The sequence below is a fragment of the Bos indicus x Bos taurus genome, chromosome 8 (assembly GCF_003369695.1).
Source record: "Bos indicus x Bos taurus breed Angus x Brahman F1 hybrid chromosome 8, Bos_hybrid_MaternalHap_v2.0, whole genome shotgun sequence".
Taxonomy (NCBI): Eukaryota; Metazoa; Chordata; class Mammalia; order Artiodactyla; family Bovidae; genus Bos; species Bos indicus x Bos taurus.
This window is the reverse complement of record NC_040083.1, coordinates 45281595-45302329: the sequence shown is the minus strand read 5'-3', so window position 1 is coordinate 45302329 and position 20735 is coordinate 45281595. Positions and strand designations below refer to the sequence as shown.

The window sequence follows — 20735 nt, the reverse complement described above, 5'->3', positions numbered from 1 at the left end:
TGGACTGCAGCACGCCAGGCTTTCCTGTCTATCACCAACTCCTGGAGCTTGTTCAAACTCATTTCCATTGAGTCGGTGATGCCATCCAACCATCTCATCCTCTGTCATCCCCTTCTCCTTCCGCCATCAATCTTTCCCAGCATCAGGGTCTTTTCCAATGAGTCCATTCTTGGCATCAGGTGGTCAAAGTACTGGAGCTTCAGCTTCAGCATCAGTCCTTCCAATGAATATTCAGGACTGATTTCCTTTAGGATGGACGGGTTGGATCTCCTTGTAGTTCAAAGGACTCTCAAGAGTCTTCTCCAACACCACAGTTCAAAAGCATCAATTCTTTGGCACTCAGCTTTCTTTATAGTAAAATCATCACATCCATACATGCCTACTGGAAAAATCATAGCTTTGACTAGACAGACCTTTGTTGGCAAAGTAATGTCTCTGCTTTTTAGTTACTTAACAGAAAAAAAAAGTCTTTTTTCTAATTAAGATTCTTACTGTCTAATCCTAGTGGCAAATTTCATGGTATTTTCCAAATTAGGAGGAAATTCGTGCTGTGTGCTAAGTCACATCAGCTGTGTTTGACTCTTTGCAACGCCATGGACTATAGCCTGCCAGGCTCCACTGCCCTTGGGATTCTTCAGGCAAGTATACTGGAGTGGGTTGCCATGCCCTCCTCCAGGATATATTCCCCACCCAGGGACAGAACCAGTTTCTCTTACATCTCCTGCACTGGCAGGCAGGCTCTTCACCACTAGTACCACTTGGGAAGCCCAAGGAGGAAACTTATTTCCTTCTAATGCAAGTTGACTAGGAAGCCAAGGGGAGAACTTTGTACGGCTGGATTACACGTTTTTTGGTTTGGGTTTGTTCTTCTTTTGAGCTGAAATGTGTGTACACACACAGAATTTACATACACAAATCATAAGCGCACCACTCAAGGAACTCTGGGTCATGCATATACCTCCGTAACCCAAACACTTAATAACATACAGAAGATCCTATCATCACAGAAAATCCTTCATGCCCCTTCCCCACTGATCCATGCCCACACCCTCCTAAAGGCAACCACTGCTTGGATATTTTTTATATCGAGATTAGTTTTGTCTCGGGAACTTCCCTGGTGGTCCAGTGGTTAAGACTGCACACTTTCACGACAGGGGGTGTGGGTTCAATCCCCAGTCGGGGAACCAAATCCCCACATGCCGCAAGGTGCAGCAGAGAGAGAGAGAGAGTAGCTTTGCCTCTTCTAGAACTCCATGGGTCCTAGAACACTTTTTATTCCTTGTCCTTAAATCATATTGAAAGGGACGCCTTACTGTATTAAACACTGATGCGGATTTTGATATAACTTTTGCCTCTGATTAAAAAAATTACAACTAGAGTCACCTCCATGGACTCCAAAATGTATCAGTTCACAGACACTTGGTTTCTGCCTTTTCCTGGTTTATCCACAGAGATCATTACCTCAGCAATGTCCCCACACGTAGATCCACAACTCCACACACAAAGGCACAAAGCTGTTTGTATTTGAATTCTTCTTTCATTGTCTCACATTTTTGAAGGTATATCCTGCTGTTAATATCTGTAAGAGAGTCTTCCTTCTAAAGGAAAATTACTGTGGCCATTCACACAGGATTTCCCTAGGCAGGTGGGAACTATTCTTTCCCCTCAGGGATGGCTGACTTTCCCTTGGCCCTCTTCCACAGTTAATAATATCCTTACACCAGGCTAAATTCAGAAGGTAATGGGCTTCCTCCTTGAAAGTCTCTGGCTGAGAACTTCCTGTTTTAATACTAACAGCATTATTCAGTATAACAAAGCAGCAGCTAATACAGATTATTCATTCTTCTCACATCTCCATTCTGTTCATGTGCACAAGACCCACCCTCCCCAAGCAGGAACCAAACTCGTGTTTTTCAATGGGTCACAATGCAATTTCCATTAATTATAGCTGTGTAAGCCTCAAGATCGCTGAGGAAGGCTTTCTTATACCTTCTTGCTATTCTTTGGAACTCTTCATTCAGATGCTTATATCTTCCTTTTCTCCTTTGCTTCTCTCCTTTTCACAGCTATTTGTAAGGCCTCCTCAGACAGCCATTTTGCTTTTTTATATTTCTTTTCCATGTGGATGGTCTTGATCCCTGTCTCCTGTACAATGTCACAAACCTCCATTCGCAGTTCATCAGGCACTCTATCAGATCTAGTCCCTCAAATCTATTTCTCACTTCCACTGTATAATCATAAGGGATTTGATTTAGGTCATACCTGAATGGTCTAGTGGTTTTCCCTACTTTCTTCAATTTAAGTCTGAATTTGGGAATAAGGAGTTCATGATCTGAGCTACAGTCAGCTTCTGGTCTTGTTTTTGTTGACTGTATAGAGCTTCTCTATCTTTGGCTGCAAAGAATATAATCAATCTGATTTCGGTGTTGACCATCTGGTGATGTCCATGTGTAGAGTCTTCTCTTGTGTTGTTGGAAGAGGGTGTTTGCTATGACCAGTGCATTTTCTTGGCAAAACTCTATTAGTCTTTGCCCTGCTTCATTCCACAGAATGGGAAAGACTAGAGATCTCTTCAAGAAAATTAGAGATACCAAGGGAACATTTCATGCAAAGATGGGCTCGATAAAGTACAGAAATGGTATGGACCTAACAGAAGCAGAAGATATTAAGAAGAGGTGGCAAGAATACACAGAAGAACTGTACAAAAAAGATCTTCACAACCAAGATAGTCATGATGGTGTGATCACTCCCCTAGAGCCAGACATCCTGGAATGTGAAGTCAAGTGGGCCTTAGAAAGCATCACTACGAACAAAGCTAGTGGAGGTGATGGAATTCCAGTTGAGCTATTTCAAATCCTGAAAGATGATGCTGTGAAAGTGCTGCACTCAATATGCCAGCAAATTTGGAAAACTCAGCAGTGGCCACAGGACTGGAAAAGGTCAGTTTTCGTACCAATCCCAAAGAAAGGCAATGCGAAAGAATGCTCAAACTACTGCACAATTGCACTCATCTCACACGCTAGTAAAGTAATGCTCAAAATTCTCCAAGGCAGGCTTCAGCAATATGTGAACTGTGAACTTCCAGATGTTCAAGCTGGTTTTAGAAAAGGCAGAGGAACTAGAGATCAAATTGCCAACATCTGCTGGACCATCGAAAAAGCAAGAGAGTTCCAGAAAAAACATCTATTTCTGCTTTATTGACTATGCCAAAACCTTTGACTGTGTGGATCACAATAAACTGAAAATTCTTCAAGAGATGGGAATACCAGACCACCTGACCTGCCTCTTGAGAAACCTGTATGCAGGTCAGGAAGCAACAGTTAGAACTAGACATGGAACAACAGACTGGTTCCAAATAGGAAAAGGAGTACGTCAAGGCTGTATATTGTCACCCTGCTTATTTAACTTCTATGCAGAGTACATCATGAGAAACGCTGGGCTGGAAGAAGCACAAGCTGGAATCAAGATTGCCAGGAGAAATATCAATAACCTCAGATATGCAGATGACACCACCCTTATGGCAGAAAATGAAGAAGAACTAAAAGCCTCTTGATGAAAGTGAAAGTGGAGAGTGAAAAAGTTGGCTTAATGCTCAACATTCAGAAAATGAAGATCATGGCATCCGGTCCCATCACTTCATGGGAAATAGATGGGGAAACAGTGGAAACAGTGTCAGACTTTATTTTTTGGGCTCCAAAATCACTGCAGATGGTGACTTCAGCCATGAAATTAAAAGACGCTTACTCCTTGGAATAAAAGTTATGACCAACCTAGATAGCATATTCAAAAGCAGATATATTACTTTGCCAACAGAGGTTCGTCTAGTCGAGGCTATGGTTTTTCCAGTGGTCATGTATGGATGTGAGAGTTGGACTGTGAAGAAAGCTGAGTGCCAAAGAATTGATGCTTTTGAACTGTGGTGTTGGAGAAGACTCTTGAGAGTCCCTTGGACTGCAAGGAGATCCAAGCAGTCCATTCTGAAGATCAGCCCTGGGATTTCTTCGGAAGGAATGATGCTGAAGCTGAAACTCCAGTACTTTGGCCACCTCACGCAAAGAGTTGACTCATTGGAAAAGACTCTGATGCTGGGAGGGATTGGGGGCAGGAGGAGAAGGGGACGACAGAGGATGAGATGGCAGGAGGGCATCACTGACTCGATGGACGTGGGTCTGAGTAAACTCCGGGAGTTGGTAATGGACAGGGAGGCCTGGCGTGCTGCAGTTCATGGGGTTGCAAAGAGTCGGACACGATTGAGTGACTGAACTGAACTGAACTGAAGCCTCAATATCTTACCTAGTTTTACCTCCCTCAGGTAACATTAGGTGTCATCTTACAAAGTACTCCCTTCCTACATGAGTCCATTCTTGACCCAAGGCTTTATAATACGAGGGAAACCAGTCCTGTGTGGGCTGTACACACACTTGCGTAATTCACACAACCGTGGACATCCAAATATATGGAAACCTCAACTATCTGAAACTTCCGGGGTGAGCCAGTTTGGATGGCAAAATTTTTCCAGATAAGTGAGAATTAATTCCTTTAAATAAGAGATGGTATCTGAAAGTTAATCATTATGCAAACAACAATGAATATCTATCACCTTGCCCAGTGAATACAGGAAAGCCCTTAGGCTCTGTACAAAATGGTTCTAAGCAACCATGCATTTTGTGTTTCTTGTTCTTCTTGTTTCTAATCCTTCTCCTGCCTTCTTAATCCCATCTCTGCCCAATATTTCTGAAAATCTATTTGAACTTCTCTTTCATCTCTTAAGAATCTCCCCATTCTTAAATGTAAACCATCCATCTTTCAGACTTTCTGTAAGTCTGTGAATACCTTTGACAGCAACAATCATATGTGATGCCTCTTCTTAATCGGATGACATCTAACTATCCTAAAATGGACTGGTGCAACGCTTTGTACCTTAACTGTGGACATAATGTGACTTTTAACTTTGCTGATTGTTCTGTTTTTGCTGTTTGTTGCCTGCATCTGTAACTGTGTGACTGGATTTGTTTCTAGCCACATGAAGGCTTTTAAGTTATAAATGGTTGCTCAAACTCCTGCCACTGCAGCAGCTTCCTCCAGCTACTATTTGGGGCCCCTGGATCAGAGACCCTCAATATGAGGGTTAGGAGAATATGTTGCCTCAACAATTTAGGGATGATGTACCTTTCCCTAGGCAACATAGTTCTCCTAAAAGAAAAGGGGGGAATGAGAGGGTAACAAGTAGGAAGGCTTGGGGTCTCCAAACGGAGGAAAGAGGCTGCAAGTGTCAGACATCTTTTCTCTCTCTCTTAAGCGCCAGGAGGAAACAAACTGCAAGTGTCTATTTCTGGCTTCCCTGACAGCTCAGTTGGTAAAGAATTCCCCTGCCATGCAGGAGACCCCGGTTTGATTCCTGGGTTGGGAAGATCCCCTGGAGAAGGGATAGGCTATGCACCCCAGTATTCTTGGGCTTCCCTTATGGCTCAGCTGGTAAAGAATCCACCCACAAAGCGGGAGACCTGGCTTCAATCCCCAGGTTGGGAAGATCCCCTGGAGAATGGATAGGCTACCCACTCCAGTATTCTGGCCTGGAGAATTCCATGGACTTAAGTCCACGGGGCTGCAAAGAGTCGGACACGACTGAGCAACTTTAAATGTAAAAATAGAAGATCTTCTTCCTCCCATCATCCATCAGTACTACAGTTCTCTACCCTAGCCACATATTAAAATTTTCTGTAAAGTTTTCCCCAAAATGATGTACCACCTCTATCAATCTGGAAACTGCAACTTAAAGTAACAATGAGATTTAGATCCAATCCCATCAGACTGGTAAAAATTAGAGTAGCATGTTGTAGGTGGAGGGTTACTGGTGGAAAAGTAAGTTAAAGCCGTTTAATAAAGGAACTGTCCACACATTTTAAATTAAATATACTTATTCCCCATATACTTCAGAAAAACATTTAGCAGTTCTTACAAAGTTAGACATGCATCCACCACACAGCCCAACAATTCTACACCTGTGTGTTTACTCAACAGAAATGAAAACAGGTCAACCAAGAAAAACTACACAAAAATTTTCACAACAGCTTTGTTCATAATACCCCCAAACTGGAAACAACCCAATTATCAGGAGAACTGATAAAACAAGTTATGGTATTTTTATAGCATGAAATATTGCCCTGGTTAAAAAAAATAAAGAGCACCTCCTAGAGTAATGGAAATAAAAGTAAAAATAAACAAATGGGACCTAATTACATTTAAAAGCTTTTCCATAACAAATGAAACTATAAGCAAGGTGACAGCCTTCAGAAAGGGAGAAAATAATAGCAAACGAAGCAACTGACAAAGAATTAACCTCAAAAATATACAAGTAGCTCCTGCAGCTCAATTCCAGGAAAATAAACGACCCAATCTAAAAATGGGCCAAAGAACTAAAGAGACATTTCTCCAAAGAAGACATACAGATGGCTAACAAACACATGAAAAGATGCTTAATATCACTCATTATCAGAGAAATGCAAATCAAAACCACAGTGAGGTACCATCTCATGCCAGTCAGAGTAGCTGCTATCAAAAAGTCTATAAACAATAAATGCTGGAGCGGGTGCGGAGAAAAAGGAACCCTCTTGCTCTGTTGGTGGGAATGCAAACTAGTACAGCCATTATGGAGAAAAGTGTGGAGATTCCTTAATAAAACTGGAAATAGAACTGCCATATGACCCAGCAATCCCACTGCTGGGCATACACACTGAGGAAACCAGAAGGGAAAGAGACACATGTACCCCAATGTTCATTGCGGCACTGTTTACAATAGCCAGGACATGGAAGCAACCTAGATGTCCATTGGCAGATGAGTGGATAAGAAAGCTGTGGTACATATACACAATGGAGTATTATTCAGCCATTAAAAAGAATACATTTGAATCAGTTCTAATGAGGTGGATGAAACTGGAGCCTATTATACAGAGTGAAGTAAATCAGAAAGAAAAACACCAATACAGTATACTAATGCATACATATGGAATTTAGAAAGATGGTAACAATGACCCTATGTTTGAGACAGCAAAAGAGACACAGATGTAAAGAACAGTCTTTTGGACTCCGGGAGAAGGCGAGGGTGGGATGATTTGAGAGAATAGGATTGAAACATGTATATTATCATATGTGAAACAGATCACCAGTCAGGTTCAATGCATGAGACAGGATGCTCAGGGCTGGTGCACTGGGATGACCCTGAGGGATGGGATGGGGAGGGAGGTGGGAGGGGGGCTCAGGATGGGGAACACATGTGCACCTGTGGCTGATTCATGTCAATGTATGGCTAAAACCACTACAGTATTATAAGGTAATTAGCCTCCAGTTAAAATAAATTAATTTTTGAAAAAAAGCAAACAACTGATATGACCCCCAAAACATGGATGAATCTCAAAAACATAATGCTGAGCTAGACAGGTCAGACACAAAAAGCTACATACCACATGACTCCCTTGTGTGAAGTTCAAGAACAGGCAAAACTAATCTATGGTGAACGAAACTGGAACAGTGGTTGCCTATGAGAAAGTTGAAATTGGCTGAAAGGAGGCAGCAAAGAACTCTCTAAAGTAATGACAATGCTCCCTTTCTTGTCTGAACAGGAGTGTATTTGTCATGATGAATATACACACTGGTCAAAACTTGATGAACTGTGCACTTGAGACCTGGTCATTTAACTGTTGGCAAATTTTATCTTAATTAAAAAAAAAAAAGAATAAAATCATCAAATGGCTGAATGAGCTATAAAAAGATGAGACAAACAGAAGAACAATCCCTGTCCTGGGAGACTAGCCCACTTAGGTCAACAGCTCCTGTGGGGATATGCAGAGTGGTATTCATAGCAGCATTGCTTTTATCAGCCAAAACCCAAACCACAACAGACAACAAGAAAACAGAGAACTGAGCTGCTCAAAGGGGGAAAAAAGATGTTAGAGCTGTACCTCATGTAATTTTAAGTCAGAAAAACAATATACAGATAAGTGGATACAACAGATTCCATGTTTGAAAAATCAGTCATGGCAAACCTAGACAGCATATTAAAAAGCAGAGACATTACTTTGCCAACAAAGGTCCAAATAGTCAAAGCTATGACTTTTCCAGTAGTCATGTATGGATGTGAGAGTTGGACCATAAAGAAGGATGAGCACTGAAGAATTGACACTTTTGAACTGTGGTGCTGGAGAAGACTCTTAAGAGTCCCTTGGACTGCAAGGAGATCCAACCAGTCTATCCTAAAGGAAATCAATCTTGAATATTCATTGGAAGGACCGATGCTGAAGGTGAAGCTCCAATACTTGAGCCACCTGAAGCAAAGAGCTGACTCACTGGAAAAAAACCCTGATGCTGAGAACGATTGAAGGCAGGAGAAGAAGGGGACGACAGAGGACGAGATTGGTGGATGGCATCACTGACTCAATGGACATGAGTTTGAGCAAGCTCCAGGAGATAGTGAAAGACAGGGAAGCCTGGCGTGCTAGAGTCCATGGGGTCACAAAGAGTTGGACATGACTGAACATCTGAACAACAACAAAGCCCCACCCAGACACATCTATGCAAGGTTACATAAGCGTGAAAACATGAAAGGAAACCCCCAGCTTATTACTGTGGATTTGGAATGACATGTGGGTGGTGAGGCAAAGAGGGAAGGAAAACATCTCTTCCTCAGAAAGACCCCACTTGTCAAACAGGCTCTCTAATGAAAACCAACTACAATACGGTCCTGTTGATGAATTTTTATTCATAAAGATACACACACAAAAAGCGTCAAATGATTAACTATGATATCCCAGAATACTGAGGTTTCAAATGATTTTTAAGTTCCATCCCACACTTTTATGGATTGTTCAATTTTTACAATCATATAATCAGAAACAATCTCAGAGTTGGTTTTGTGGTAGTGGGAAATTTTTTTAATTAAAAATAAATTTAAAAGCTTTAAAAAAAATACTGATGTCCAGGCCCCCACTTCAGGGCAACTGAGAATATCTGAGTATAGGGCCCAAGCTTAGATATTCTTTTTAAAAAGTTCCCCAGGTGATTCTAACAGCAGTCAAGGTAAAGAACCACAGAATTTCTCAGAAAAGTCAACCGTATGGACCTTTACACCTTGCAGTTTGGCTTCTGCTTGTCCCAGAGCCCCCAGTGATCTACCACTTGGGCTAACTTCTGACCACTGCACTTGGAATCCTCTCCTCTCCTGGCTTCAACTCACTCCTTTACTTATTATCGTTCAGGGCCCATCTCAAATGCCGATGTTCCAGGTATTTTCCCACCTTCCCAAGGGTCCAAGACCTTCTTCTTTTGCATCCCCAGAACACCATGTCTCACTCTGATGGCTTCATGCAGTCTCCCTGGCTTTGCATGTGGGCGTTTATTCATCCCCTCCACATACACTGATCGAGCACTTGGCGCAGTGACCCCACTCCCCGTGCTATGTGATAAACTTCTAGGTCAGAAATGATGCCTGACTTTTCTTTCTAGTCTCTGCAGTCTCTAGTATGGTGTTTTGCATAGAATAGATGCTACTCTTTTGTTGAATTACCTTTCAGTGTATTATGACTTTTCACTTCTCTGCTGTGTCTGTTCTCTTTGTCCCTTCCAATTTTCTGTGTGATTAGTGACAGGGAAATCGAGCCTTGTTTAAAATTTTTTTCTGGGAACTCTGTGTATATAAAGAAGTGTGCGAGGAGGTGCTGTTGAAAACTCCCCAGAAGATGGAGAGCCAGACACTGTCCTCGGGGAGATTCCAGAACAGGACAAGAGAAAAGACAAGTGTATGAACACCTTTAGCTCAGAAAAACAAAAGGAGAAATGTTTCAGAGATGGACAGACAGGAATTCTGGAAGATTATCTTCTCTGGGGATCAGGGACTACTTCCTTTAAAAGATAATCGTTGAATGAGGCATTAAAAGGCCGATCCTATTTGGATGAACAGAGAAGTAAAGGACAGGGAGTGGTCAGGGGAGAGAGGCATTGCCAGGAACAGCAAAGTAGGGCAGGAACCTAGGTGGCTTGTGGGCTTGGGCTTGATTACAGTGGGAGAGAGGGACAAGGGCAAGTCATAGAGGGCCTTAAACATCAGGAAGCACTGTGAGCCTGTGCTTCCAAAACTTAAGGTTATTAAGCAACAAAATGACAAAAACTTTTTTAAAACTGTGAAGGACTGTTAAGAGCAACAAGTTTTTACTGAGTCCCTGAGGAATCTTCCCATCTGGGGAGATCATGAGCTTCCTGCACGGATTCCATCATAGTGTTGTAAGAGACATGGTGGCCTTCTTCACTTGCATCCTGCTGGTTTTGACTGGGTGAGAATGCCATGGAACCAAATTCCAAATAGATGAGGCTTACTATAACTCATAGAGAGTCCACTTTTGGGGAGGGGGGGACATGTCGTGAGACATGCTGAATCTCAGTTTCCTGACCGGTGGCCCCCACATTGGGAGCATGGAGTCTTAACCACTGGATGGTCAGGGAATTCCCAGGAGTCCACTTCTTTTGCTTTTTGCCACAGGGAGATATTTGTGATGGAAAAGTCCTCTTAAAAAGTTCAGAGATGGCCAGAAATTTTACTTCTGGGCACATACTCCAGAGAATTGACCCATTTCCATGACAGCATTGTTTACAACAGCCAAAAGGTAGAAAGAATGCTAGTGTCCTCCAATGGGTGAAGGGTGAACACAACGTGACCTCTGCATACAGTGAAATATTTATCATTCAGCCTTAAAAAGAAAGGAAATATTGACACATACTACAACATGCGGATGTATTGAGGGTGTTATACTAAGTGAAATAAACACTAAAAGACAAATACTGGGTGATCCCACTTATATCAGACAACCAGAGCAGTCAAATCCGTAGCATCGTAAAGTAGAAGAGTGGTTGGCAGAGGCCAGAGGGAAGAGGGAATGGAGAGTAGCAGTTTAAAATATATAGTGTTGGATTTCCCTGGTGGTCAAGAACCTGCCCGCCATGCAAGGGACATGGGTTTGATCCCTAGTCCGGGAAGACTCTACATGCAGTGGGCAACTGCGCCCATGCACCGCAAGAGAAGCCACTGCAATGAGAAGCCCACGCGCTGCAAGCGGAGAGGAGCCCCCACCCTCTGCAACTGGAGAAAGCCAGTACGCAGCAATGAGACCCAGTGCAGCCATAAATAAATAAATAATTTTTTAAATAAAATAAAATGTATAATGTCAGCTTTGCAGGATGGAAAGAGTTCTGAGGATTAGCTGCACAATGAGGTGAATGTATTCAACACCAGTGAATGGTTAAGATGGTATATTTTATGCTATGTATATTTTACCACAATTAGAAAAAAAAAATGGGATAGTACAGGTTCACAACCTCTTATCTATGATTCTGAAATCCTCAAAGCTCTGGACACCAAAAATTTTGATTACAGTCTGCTGTCTCCCAACTCCACTGAGGTATTAAAGAATAAACAGTCTATGTGTCACATTTATCTTCTAAAAACTAGAAAAACTCTGAACGCTGAAAGGCCTCCAGAAGTTTCAGATAAAGGACTGCTAACCTGAATTCTGATAATATCCATCTTTCCTCTTTAGACAAGAGCAGATAGATCCTGACCGTGGACAACTGATCCATCTATTCACTGACTAATGATGCATTATATTCTGTGGTTTGGGGGTTCTACTGGCTGGTCCCTGCTTTAGAAAAACTAATCAACAATCTGAGTAAAATAATTAGCAGTTAGTTCTTTATTTTGTTTTCGCACTTTCTTTTACCAACTTCAGGTCTCACTTTAGGACACTGCGTGGTCCTGTGTCCAGCCACACACTGGCACCCAAGAATGCTGGGCAGGCCACGGTTGGCACAGGCACAAAGTGATGTTTCAGGACAGCTTACCAGATCACACCTGGGCACACTGGACACAAACTGAGCACCCTGGCAGCCGAGAATAAATCCGGCTAAATTCAGGAGGACACACACCACAGACAGCAGCACAAAGAGATTCACCTGAAACAGCAAGAAAAGAGGCAGTTAGAGAAGAGATGACGGCTAAATTCAGAGACAGATTTCTTTCTAAGTAAAAAGACTCATTCTTTTCCTAAAGGAAAAAAAAAGTCAGAATCATGTTTTTAATGGACAAACTTTCCCCCCCACTTTTTAGAATGCTTTAAATTGTGCTAAGGAATGCCACTGACCCTCAAGTCTTCTCAATTTCAAGTCCCTATTTTTCTTCCTCTTTGCAAATAATAGAATCCTGACTTTTAGCTGTACATGACATTAAGCCATGGCTATTTCCTCCTTGAGCCACTGTTATTTCTTCCAAATTTTATAGAATCATGGTAATTGGATAAATGGAGAATTCTAGAACATACATGGAATCCAGGAAAGTCAAGGAGTTCAGAGCCATTACCAGCCAGAAATCATAGTATATGTGTAAAAATAAAACAAAGGTGAGTCTTTTTTTCAGTTCCAAACACCATTGGTACTAAAGAAAAGGCATGCAATGATCTTCCAAGTACTCATCTCCAAAGTTAAATATTACAAATACTATGCTAAATGATTAAGAATTGACATAAATCAATCAAGAAGTCAGTATTTACTTAGCACAAATTAGAAACTACAAAGGATTTTTCAACCTGATTTTTCAAACATATTTGCAGAAGACTGAAAACCTGAAAGATTTTCAATCTTTTGCAAATACGAAAGATTGAAACTAATGATTATCAGTTTTAGAACCAAGCACCATTTCAGGAAGTCAATATGTCAGGACTGGCTGGTAAATGAGTTAACATGTGAAGTCTAGAGAAAGCTCTTTCCTTATTACTGGTATTTCAAGAAGCTTGAAAATATCTCCCAGACCCAACTAATGAGTCAATATTCAATATTACATGATGTCCCTTTTCTTAAGAGGAATTCTTCTTTCCTCTCCAAGAGGAGTTTAAGAACTGTAAACAACTGAGTCTAAGAATCCAGACCCTTCCTGAACCTGACTGAAGACTCTTTCTTGACCGATGAACAAGGAGACTTGTTTTTCACCAAGTCTGGCTTCTGCTTCTCTCCTTTTTTGTTAATTGGTTAAAGGATTATGCGCCCTGTCACCAAATCTTGGGGAAAATGCTGGAAGTGGCCTCTGTGTTGCCATTTCCCAGGCTAGCTTCCTCTCTGTCTGTAAACTTGACTTGCACTGTGTTCCCATGCAAGAGCCCCCTTTTTACTGTCATCCCTGATCATGCCTAAGCTTTTTGGGAAATGAGAATTCATAATTAGCAAAAGACAGGACATGGTCTTCTTACATGGGTTTCTTCCATGTCCTGGCAGTTGCTACTCAAAGAGACCTAATACATCTGGAATCTTCTCACTGAACAACACAATTATTGTTACTATGGGAAATCTTGAACTTGTCTTTGGAAATTTTCTTTTAATGAATATCAGATGACTTGAAAAGAAAAGATAGCTATAATCCTTATACCCACCAGCCCACCACTAATCTTCATAACTGAAAATTAGCAGCATCAGATTTAGAATGGGTGAGAGTCTATTACCCAACACTGGACCTCAAATCTCTTCATTAGAATCTTAAATCCAGCTCATCAAAAGACATCAGTAAGAAATCAATGGGCAAGCCACCGACTGGGAGAAAACATTTCATGCCTATATTGAATAAAGAAGCTATGTCTAGAATATACAAATAACTCCCCAACTCAATAATAAAAAGACAAATAACTCAATTTAAAAAATCAGGCAAAAGACTTGAACAGAAATGTCACAAAACAAGATATATGAATAGCCAAGAAGCAGATGAAAAAGTGCTCAACATCAACAGTCATCACTGAATGCAAATTAAAACCACAGAGGGATTACCTCACCCTAACTAGAATGGTTAAAATTAAAGACTGACAAGAGCAAGTGTTGGTGAGGATAAGGAGCATGTGGACTCTCAAACACTGCTTGGCCAAGTATAAAATAGTACCAACGCTTTAGAAAACTATATGGAAAGAGGAGGGGGAGTAACTTTCCAGTGAACCAAACAAACAGTAAATTAATGAGGTGACCAAGGTTAATATTACTGATAAGTGATATTGACACCCAACATTCTTGACATTTCTGATAAAGATGGCACTTTACTCTGTGATCTTCCTCACCCAAATTCATAAAAACTTCAGTCGATTCATGAGAAAACATCAGATAATCCCAATTGAAATACATTCTAAAAAATACCTGACCAGTATTCTGCAAAACAGTCAAGGTCCTCAAAACTTGAAAGTTTTAGAAATTGTTACAGTCAGGAGGATCCCAAGGAGATATGACACTTAAATGTAATGTGGTGTCCTGGGATGGAATCATAGACAGAAAAAGGACAGAGGGCAAAAACTAAGGAACTCTGAAGAGTATAGACTTTAGTTAACAATATATCAATGGATTTCCCTGGTGGCTGGGACGGTAAAGAATCTACCTGCAATGCAGGAGACCAGGGTTCGATCCCTGGGTTGGAAAGATTTCCTGGAGAGGGAAATGGCAACCCACTCTAATATTCTTGCCTGGAGAATTCCATGGACAAAGGAGCCTTGAGGGCTACAGTGCACAGGGTTGCAAAGAGTTGGACACTACTAAGCACCTAGCACTTGCACTTTTCACTTTCAGTATATCAATACTGGTTCATTAATGGTGCCAAATGTACCATACCAATGTCAGATATCAATAATAGAGGAAACTGGGTATGGGGTATAAGGACCACTCTGTGCTATCTATGCAATATTTCTATAAAACTGTGCTTACACAGTCGTGTCTGACTCTCTGAGGCCCCATGGACTATAGCCTACCAGGACCCTCTTTCCATGGAATTTTCCAGGCAAGAATACTGGAATGAGCTGCCATTTCCTACTCCAGGGGATCTTCCCAACCCAAGGATTGAACACTCGTCTCCTGCATCTCATCCATTGGCAGGTGGATTCTTTACCATTAGTGCCACCTGGGAAACACTTCTGTAAAACTAAAACTATTCTAAAATAAAAAACATACAGATGGCTAATAAATATGTGAAAATATGCTCAACATCACTCATCATTAGAGAAATGCAAATCAAAACCACAATGAGGTATCATCTCGCACTGGTCAGAATGGCCATCGTCAAAAAGTTTAAAAGTCTACAAACAGTAAATGCTGGAGAGGGTGTGAAGAAAAAGGAAACCTCTTACACTGCTGGTGGGAATGCAAACTGGTATAGCTGCTATGGAGAACAGTGTGGAGATTCCTTAAAAAACTGGGAATAGAAATGCAATATGACACAGCTTTAAAAAGTTGGCTTAAAAATTCAACATTCAAAAAATTAAGATCATGGCATCCGGTTCCATCACTTCATGGCAAATAGATGTGGAAAGAATGGAAACAGTGACAGACTTTATTTTCTTGGGCTCCAAAATCACTGCGAATGCTGACTGCAACCATGAAATTAAAAGACACTTAGTTCTTGGAAGAAAAGCTATGATCAATCTAGACAGCATATTAAAAAGCAGAAACATGACTTTTCCAACAAAGGTCCATATAGTGAAAGCTATGGTTTTTCCAATAGTCATGTATGGATGTGAGAGCTGGACTATAAAGAAGGCTGAGCAAAATTGATGCTTTTGAACTGTAGTGTTGGAGAAAACTCTTGAGAGTCTCTTGCACTGCAAGGAGATCAAACCAGTCCACCCTAAAGGAAATCAATCCTGAATATTCATTGAAAGGACCAATGCTGAAGCTGATGCTCCAATACTTTGGCTACCTGATTCAGGAAATCAATCCTGAATATTCATTGGAAGGACTGATGCTGAAGCTGAAGCTCCAATACTGTGGCTACCTGAAGTGAATACTTTACCAACTGATTAGAAAAGACCCTGATGCTAGGAAAGACTGAAGGCAGAAGGAGAAGGGGATGACAATGGACAAAATGGTTGGATGGCATCACTGACTCAATGGACATGAGTTTGAGCAAGCTCCAGGACATGGTGAAGGACAGGAAAGTCTGGCATGCTGCAGTCCATGGCATCACAAAGAGTCGGACATGACTGAGCAACTGAACAACAAAGAAGATGGTAACGACAATCCTACATGCAGGGCGACAAAGGAGACACAGATGTAAAGAACAGACTTTTGGACTCAGTGGGAGAAGGTGAGGGTGGGATGATTTGAGAGAATAGCACTGAAACATGTACATCACCATATGTAAAATGATAATCGGTGCAAATTCAATGCATGAAGCAGGACACCCAGAGTCAGTGCTCTGGGACAACCCAGAGGGAAGGGAGGTGGGAGGAGGGTTCAGGATGGGGGGACACATGTATACACACAGCTGATTCATGTTGATGTATGGCAAAAATCATCACAATATTGAAAAGTAATTATCCTCCAATTAAAATGAATAAATTTTTTATCTGCAAAAAATCCGAATATATACCTACAATTTCAATGCTAGGAATGGACCAAAGAAATAAATGCAATTGCCCACAAAAGGACTTACAAAAGGACGTTTACTTTAGCATTATTCAAACTGGGCCAAAAATGAAAAGATGAAAAGAGCTCTAATAATCAACAACAGAAGAATATATAAACAAATTGTGGTACTTTTAAATGATGGAATACCTCCAGCAGTAAAAAGTAACAAACTGGTGATACACAAAACAACATGCAGTTCAAAGACATTACACTGAGTAAAACAGGCCAGATACTGTATGATTCCACTTACATGAAGTTCAAGAACAGACAAACAATCATGGTGAGAGAAATCAGAAGAGCAGTTGCCCTCCCAGAGGAGGTGTGATGTGAGGGGACTGATTAAGAAGATATAAGGCAACTTTCTGGAGTGATAAAAATGTTTTCTCTCTTGTTTTGGATATTGGCTACATGGTGTATCCAACTGTCAAAGCTTAGCTAATTGAATACTTATGATCTGGGGTTTATATAAATTATACTTAATATATATTTTTTTAAATAAGGAAGAAAATTCTGAGTCCAGCTGTCAAGACAGCAGGGTGAGATCATATAATGTCAGAACAATAAAGATGAGAGAAAGCCCCAGGGATGCACTGCCTAATGGGTTGGCTTCTCTTCTACAGTGGAGGGGCTGCTAGTGAGAAGTCAAAGTCACAGCACCAGAATGGCCACCTGCAAACCTCAGAATAAAGACCTGCCCCAAGGCACACAGGCTGTGTACAAAATTGCCATGCACTCTTTCCCAACTTTATTCCTGATATGGATTTTTTATTACTGTTATTATAACTCTGGCCAAACATTGGCCAAATGGTCACCTAATCACTCTAGTGTAGATCACTGTAGCATATATCAGACATGGTGGCTATTAGGATATCAAGCAATGTCTTTCAGAGATTAAATCAGGCTCAACTTTATGAAATATTGGAGTTATACGGGACTCAGGATTTAAATGGACCTTCAGAATGGACTCATCTGGCTTTTACCTAGTTATAATGGTATAACTTCCAAGACTCAAACATCCACCCCATCTATCACCAGATGCAGTCTTCTCAAACAGAAGACAGTAAAAAATCAGCTACTAGTAAAGAACATCATAGTCAAAAGCCCATTCAGCTATACCTTGAAAGCAGAATTTCTTATACTGGTATTTTCTTCTATTGTCAACAATTTTTGCCTTTAAAAAATCATTGCATGTGATCTGGATTTCTCTTTGTGGAAGGCACCTGAATTTTTCATCAGGACACTTGGTTCAAATTCAGGCTTTCCCCTTGCTTGCCATGGTACCTTAGACAATCTCTATCTCTACAAGACTTGGTTTTCTCATCTGTTAGAAAGGTCTATTGTCCTACTGGGAGAAAATACATGCAAATGATACAACCGACAGGTGCTTAATTTTCAAAATAAACAAGTAGCTCATACAACTCAACGACAACAAAAAACCCTATTGAAAAGTGGGCAGAAGATCTAAACTGACATTTTTCCAAATAAGACATACAGATGGCCAACATGCACATGAAAAGATGCTTAACATCACTGATTATTAGAGAAATGCAAATCAAAACTACGATGAGGTATCATCTCACACCAGTCAGAATAACCATTATCAAAGTCTACAAACCACAAATCCTGGAGAGGCTGTGGAGAAAAGGGAATCCTCCTACAGTGTTGGTAGGAATGTAAATTGGTGCAGCCACTATGGAAAACAGCAGGGAGGTTTTTCAAAAAATAGAGTTACCATAAGATCCAGCAATCGCACTTGCGGCATATTCTGAACAGAATTCTAACTTGAAAAAATACATGCATCTCTGTGCTAATAGCAGCACTATTTACAATATGCAAGACATGGAAACAACTTAAATGTCCATCTACAGATGAACGGATAAAGACAATGTGGTAGATATATACAATTGAATACTGCTCAGTCACAAAAAAGAAAGAAATAACATCATCTGCAATAACATAGATGGACCTAGAGATTATCATGCTAAGTGAAGTGTGAGAGAGACAAATATCATGATAGTACTTATACATGGAATCTAAAATATGACAAAAATGAATTTACCTATGAAACAGAAACAGACTCACAGACATAAAGAACAGACTGTGGTTGCCAAGCAGAAGAGAGGGTAAAGGAGAGATGGACTGGGAATTTGGGATTAGCAGGTGCAAACCATTATATATAGAAAAAATAAACAATAAGATTCTACTGTATAACACAGGGAACTATATTCAATATCCCATGATAAACCATAATGGAAAAGAATATGAAAAATAATGTACTTATATGTATAATTAAACCACTTTGCTCTATACCAGAAATTAACACAACACTGTAAATCAACTATACATCAATATAATACGTTTTAAAAAAAAGATCTATCATCCCAGGTACTTCCCAAGATTAATGAGGAAATAACACAAAATGATGTACATGAAAATCTTTTCTATGCTGCAAAATACTAGGCAACCAATTTTACTACTGCTAACAATGGGCGTTTTGCCTTTGTGGGGAAGACTTTTTATTATAAAATGAATTTCACAAAATGTGTTTCACTGATTTCCAGTAGCAGCAACTTGTTCTTACACTTGTGATGCATAACTGCCCCCCTGCCCCGAATTTATGGCAGCTGGAAAGGATAGTCAGTTACTACAGTCCACCTGTAATAATCTGTAGGTATATTATTTCCAAAACTCTTGCATAAATTCTCTCTGTAGCCTGCTTTAGGAACTCACTCCACCATGCTGACCATTGACACATGTGTGTGAGGTGTCTCCTATTGGCCCCTCCAGATCCTCTCTCTGCTCCCCATACTTCTCCCCTCTCGGGGAGACTGATCTGCAGACTGTATCAATGGGGCTCCTCTGCCCTCTGGTGTCTGGTTTGGTTCAGTCAGTGGGTGCCCTGGAAGAAGACCCAAGGGAGAGAGGAGGATGAGGTTGGAGTAATTATTCTCCTGGTTCCTTCTCTGCAGCTTCAGGTTGGCTGTGTCCCTCATGAAAAGCCACAGATCTTCTCAAGGGCTCCTCAGTACATGATCCCAAATTCTAGACTCTGACTACCTTCCCCTGTCAGGACTACACCCTGCACAGATCTTTGTGAACTGGCCCTTAATGAACTTCTTGTCAGGTTATCATTGTAGCATTTTACCAAGACCTTCTCTATAAAATTTTTCCATACATTTAACCTAAATTTTCCCTGCTCTTTAAGCCTATCTCTTATTGTTCTCACTTCAAACTGAATATTACTTGCTCAACGAAGTGAACCTCATGGGTTACAGTCCCTGAATTCTACTGAAGCCAATTCCTCACTGTGATTTACCAACATGTGTGTGTGCATGCATGCTAAGTCACTTCAGTTGTGTCCGACTCTGTGTGACCCTATGGACTGTAGCCCATCAGGCTCCTCTCAGGCTCCTCTGTTCATGCAAATTCTCCAGGCAGGAATACTGGAGTGGGTTGCCATGCCTTCCTCCAGGGGTTCTTCTCAACTCAGGCACCAAACTCGCATCTCTTTCAACTCCTGCATTGGCAAGTGGGTTCTTTACCACTAACGCTACCTGGGCAGTTGGGATTTACCAACAAGAAACACAAAAGCCCAGCGTTCACAGAGAAAAGTCTTTCTAGAATTTATATTTTAGCCATTAAAGACTGAGGGACCCAAGAAGTAGAGAGTTTGCCTCATTGCATCCTTGGCTTTCAAGAGAAAAATGCAAAATCCAAGATCCAAAGAGGTGGTCCTTTCACAAGGACTGGCAATATGAGTTAAGCCTTTCACGGTTTCAGTTTCACTGTTACTAACTTGAATCATATGTATCTTCTGATACTTATATACCAGGTAGCTTGCCACAAAAGGTATGTTTGTCTTTTCTTTTCTATTTTTTGGCCACCCCACACAGTATGTGGGATCTTAAATTTCCCCTCCAGGGATGGAACCTATCCCCCTGTAATATAAGTGTGGAGTCTTAACCACTGGACCTCCCAGGGAAATCCTTGGAGGTATGTTCTTCAATTGAGTATCTGGAATTCACCATAACACTGATCTCTTGCAAATGTGTCCCCAGTCCATTCCAGGTCTCAATTAAGTGACCCAATAAAAGAATCAGTATGGGGAAGCCATCCAATAAGAAACATCACCTGTAATTTGCTTATTGCAACCTGCTGAAAGTTCTTCATAATTTCCATCACATTGTTGTTGTTCAGTCGCTCAGCCGAGTCCAACTCTTTGTGACCCATGGACTGCAGCACACCAAGCTTCCCTGTCCTTCACCATCTCCCAG

The 20735-nt window shown here is 41.0% G+C and overlaps 1 protein-coding gene across 1 annotated transcript in view; it reads right to left on the bottom strand.

The window, feature by feature from the left end:
- The window catches only part of FAM189A2 (family with sequence similarity 189 member A2), a 76749-nt gene that overhangs the window by 20722 nt on the left and 35292 nt on the right, over positions 1 to 20735 (bottom strand). Inside the window, exon 3 of the mRNA XM_027549430.1 lies at positions 11884 to 11994. Within this exon, the coding sequence (XP_027405231.1) occupies positions 11884 to 11994 (111 nt within the window). The remainder of the gene's footprint in view (positions 1 to 11883; positions 11995 to 20735) is intronic.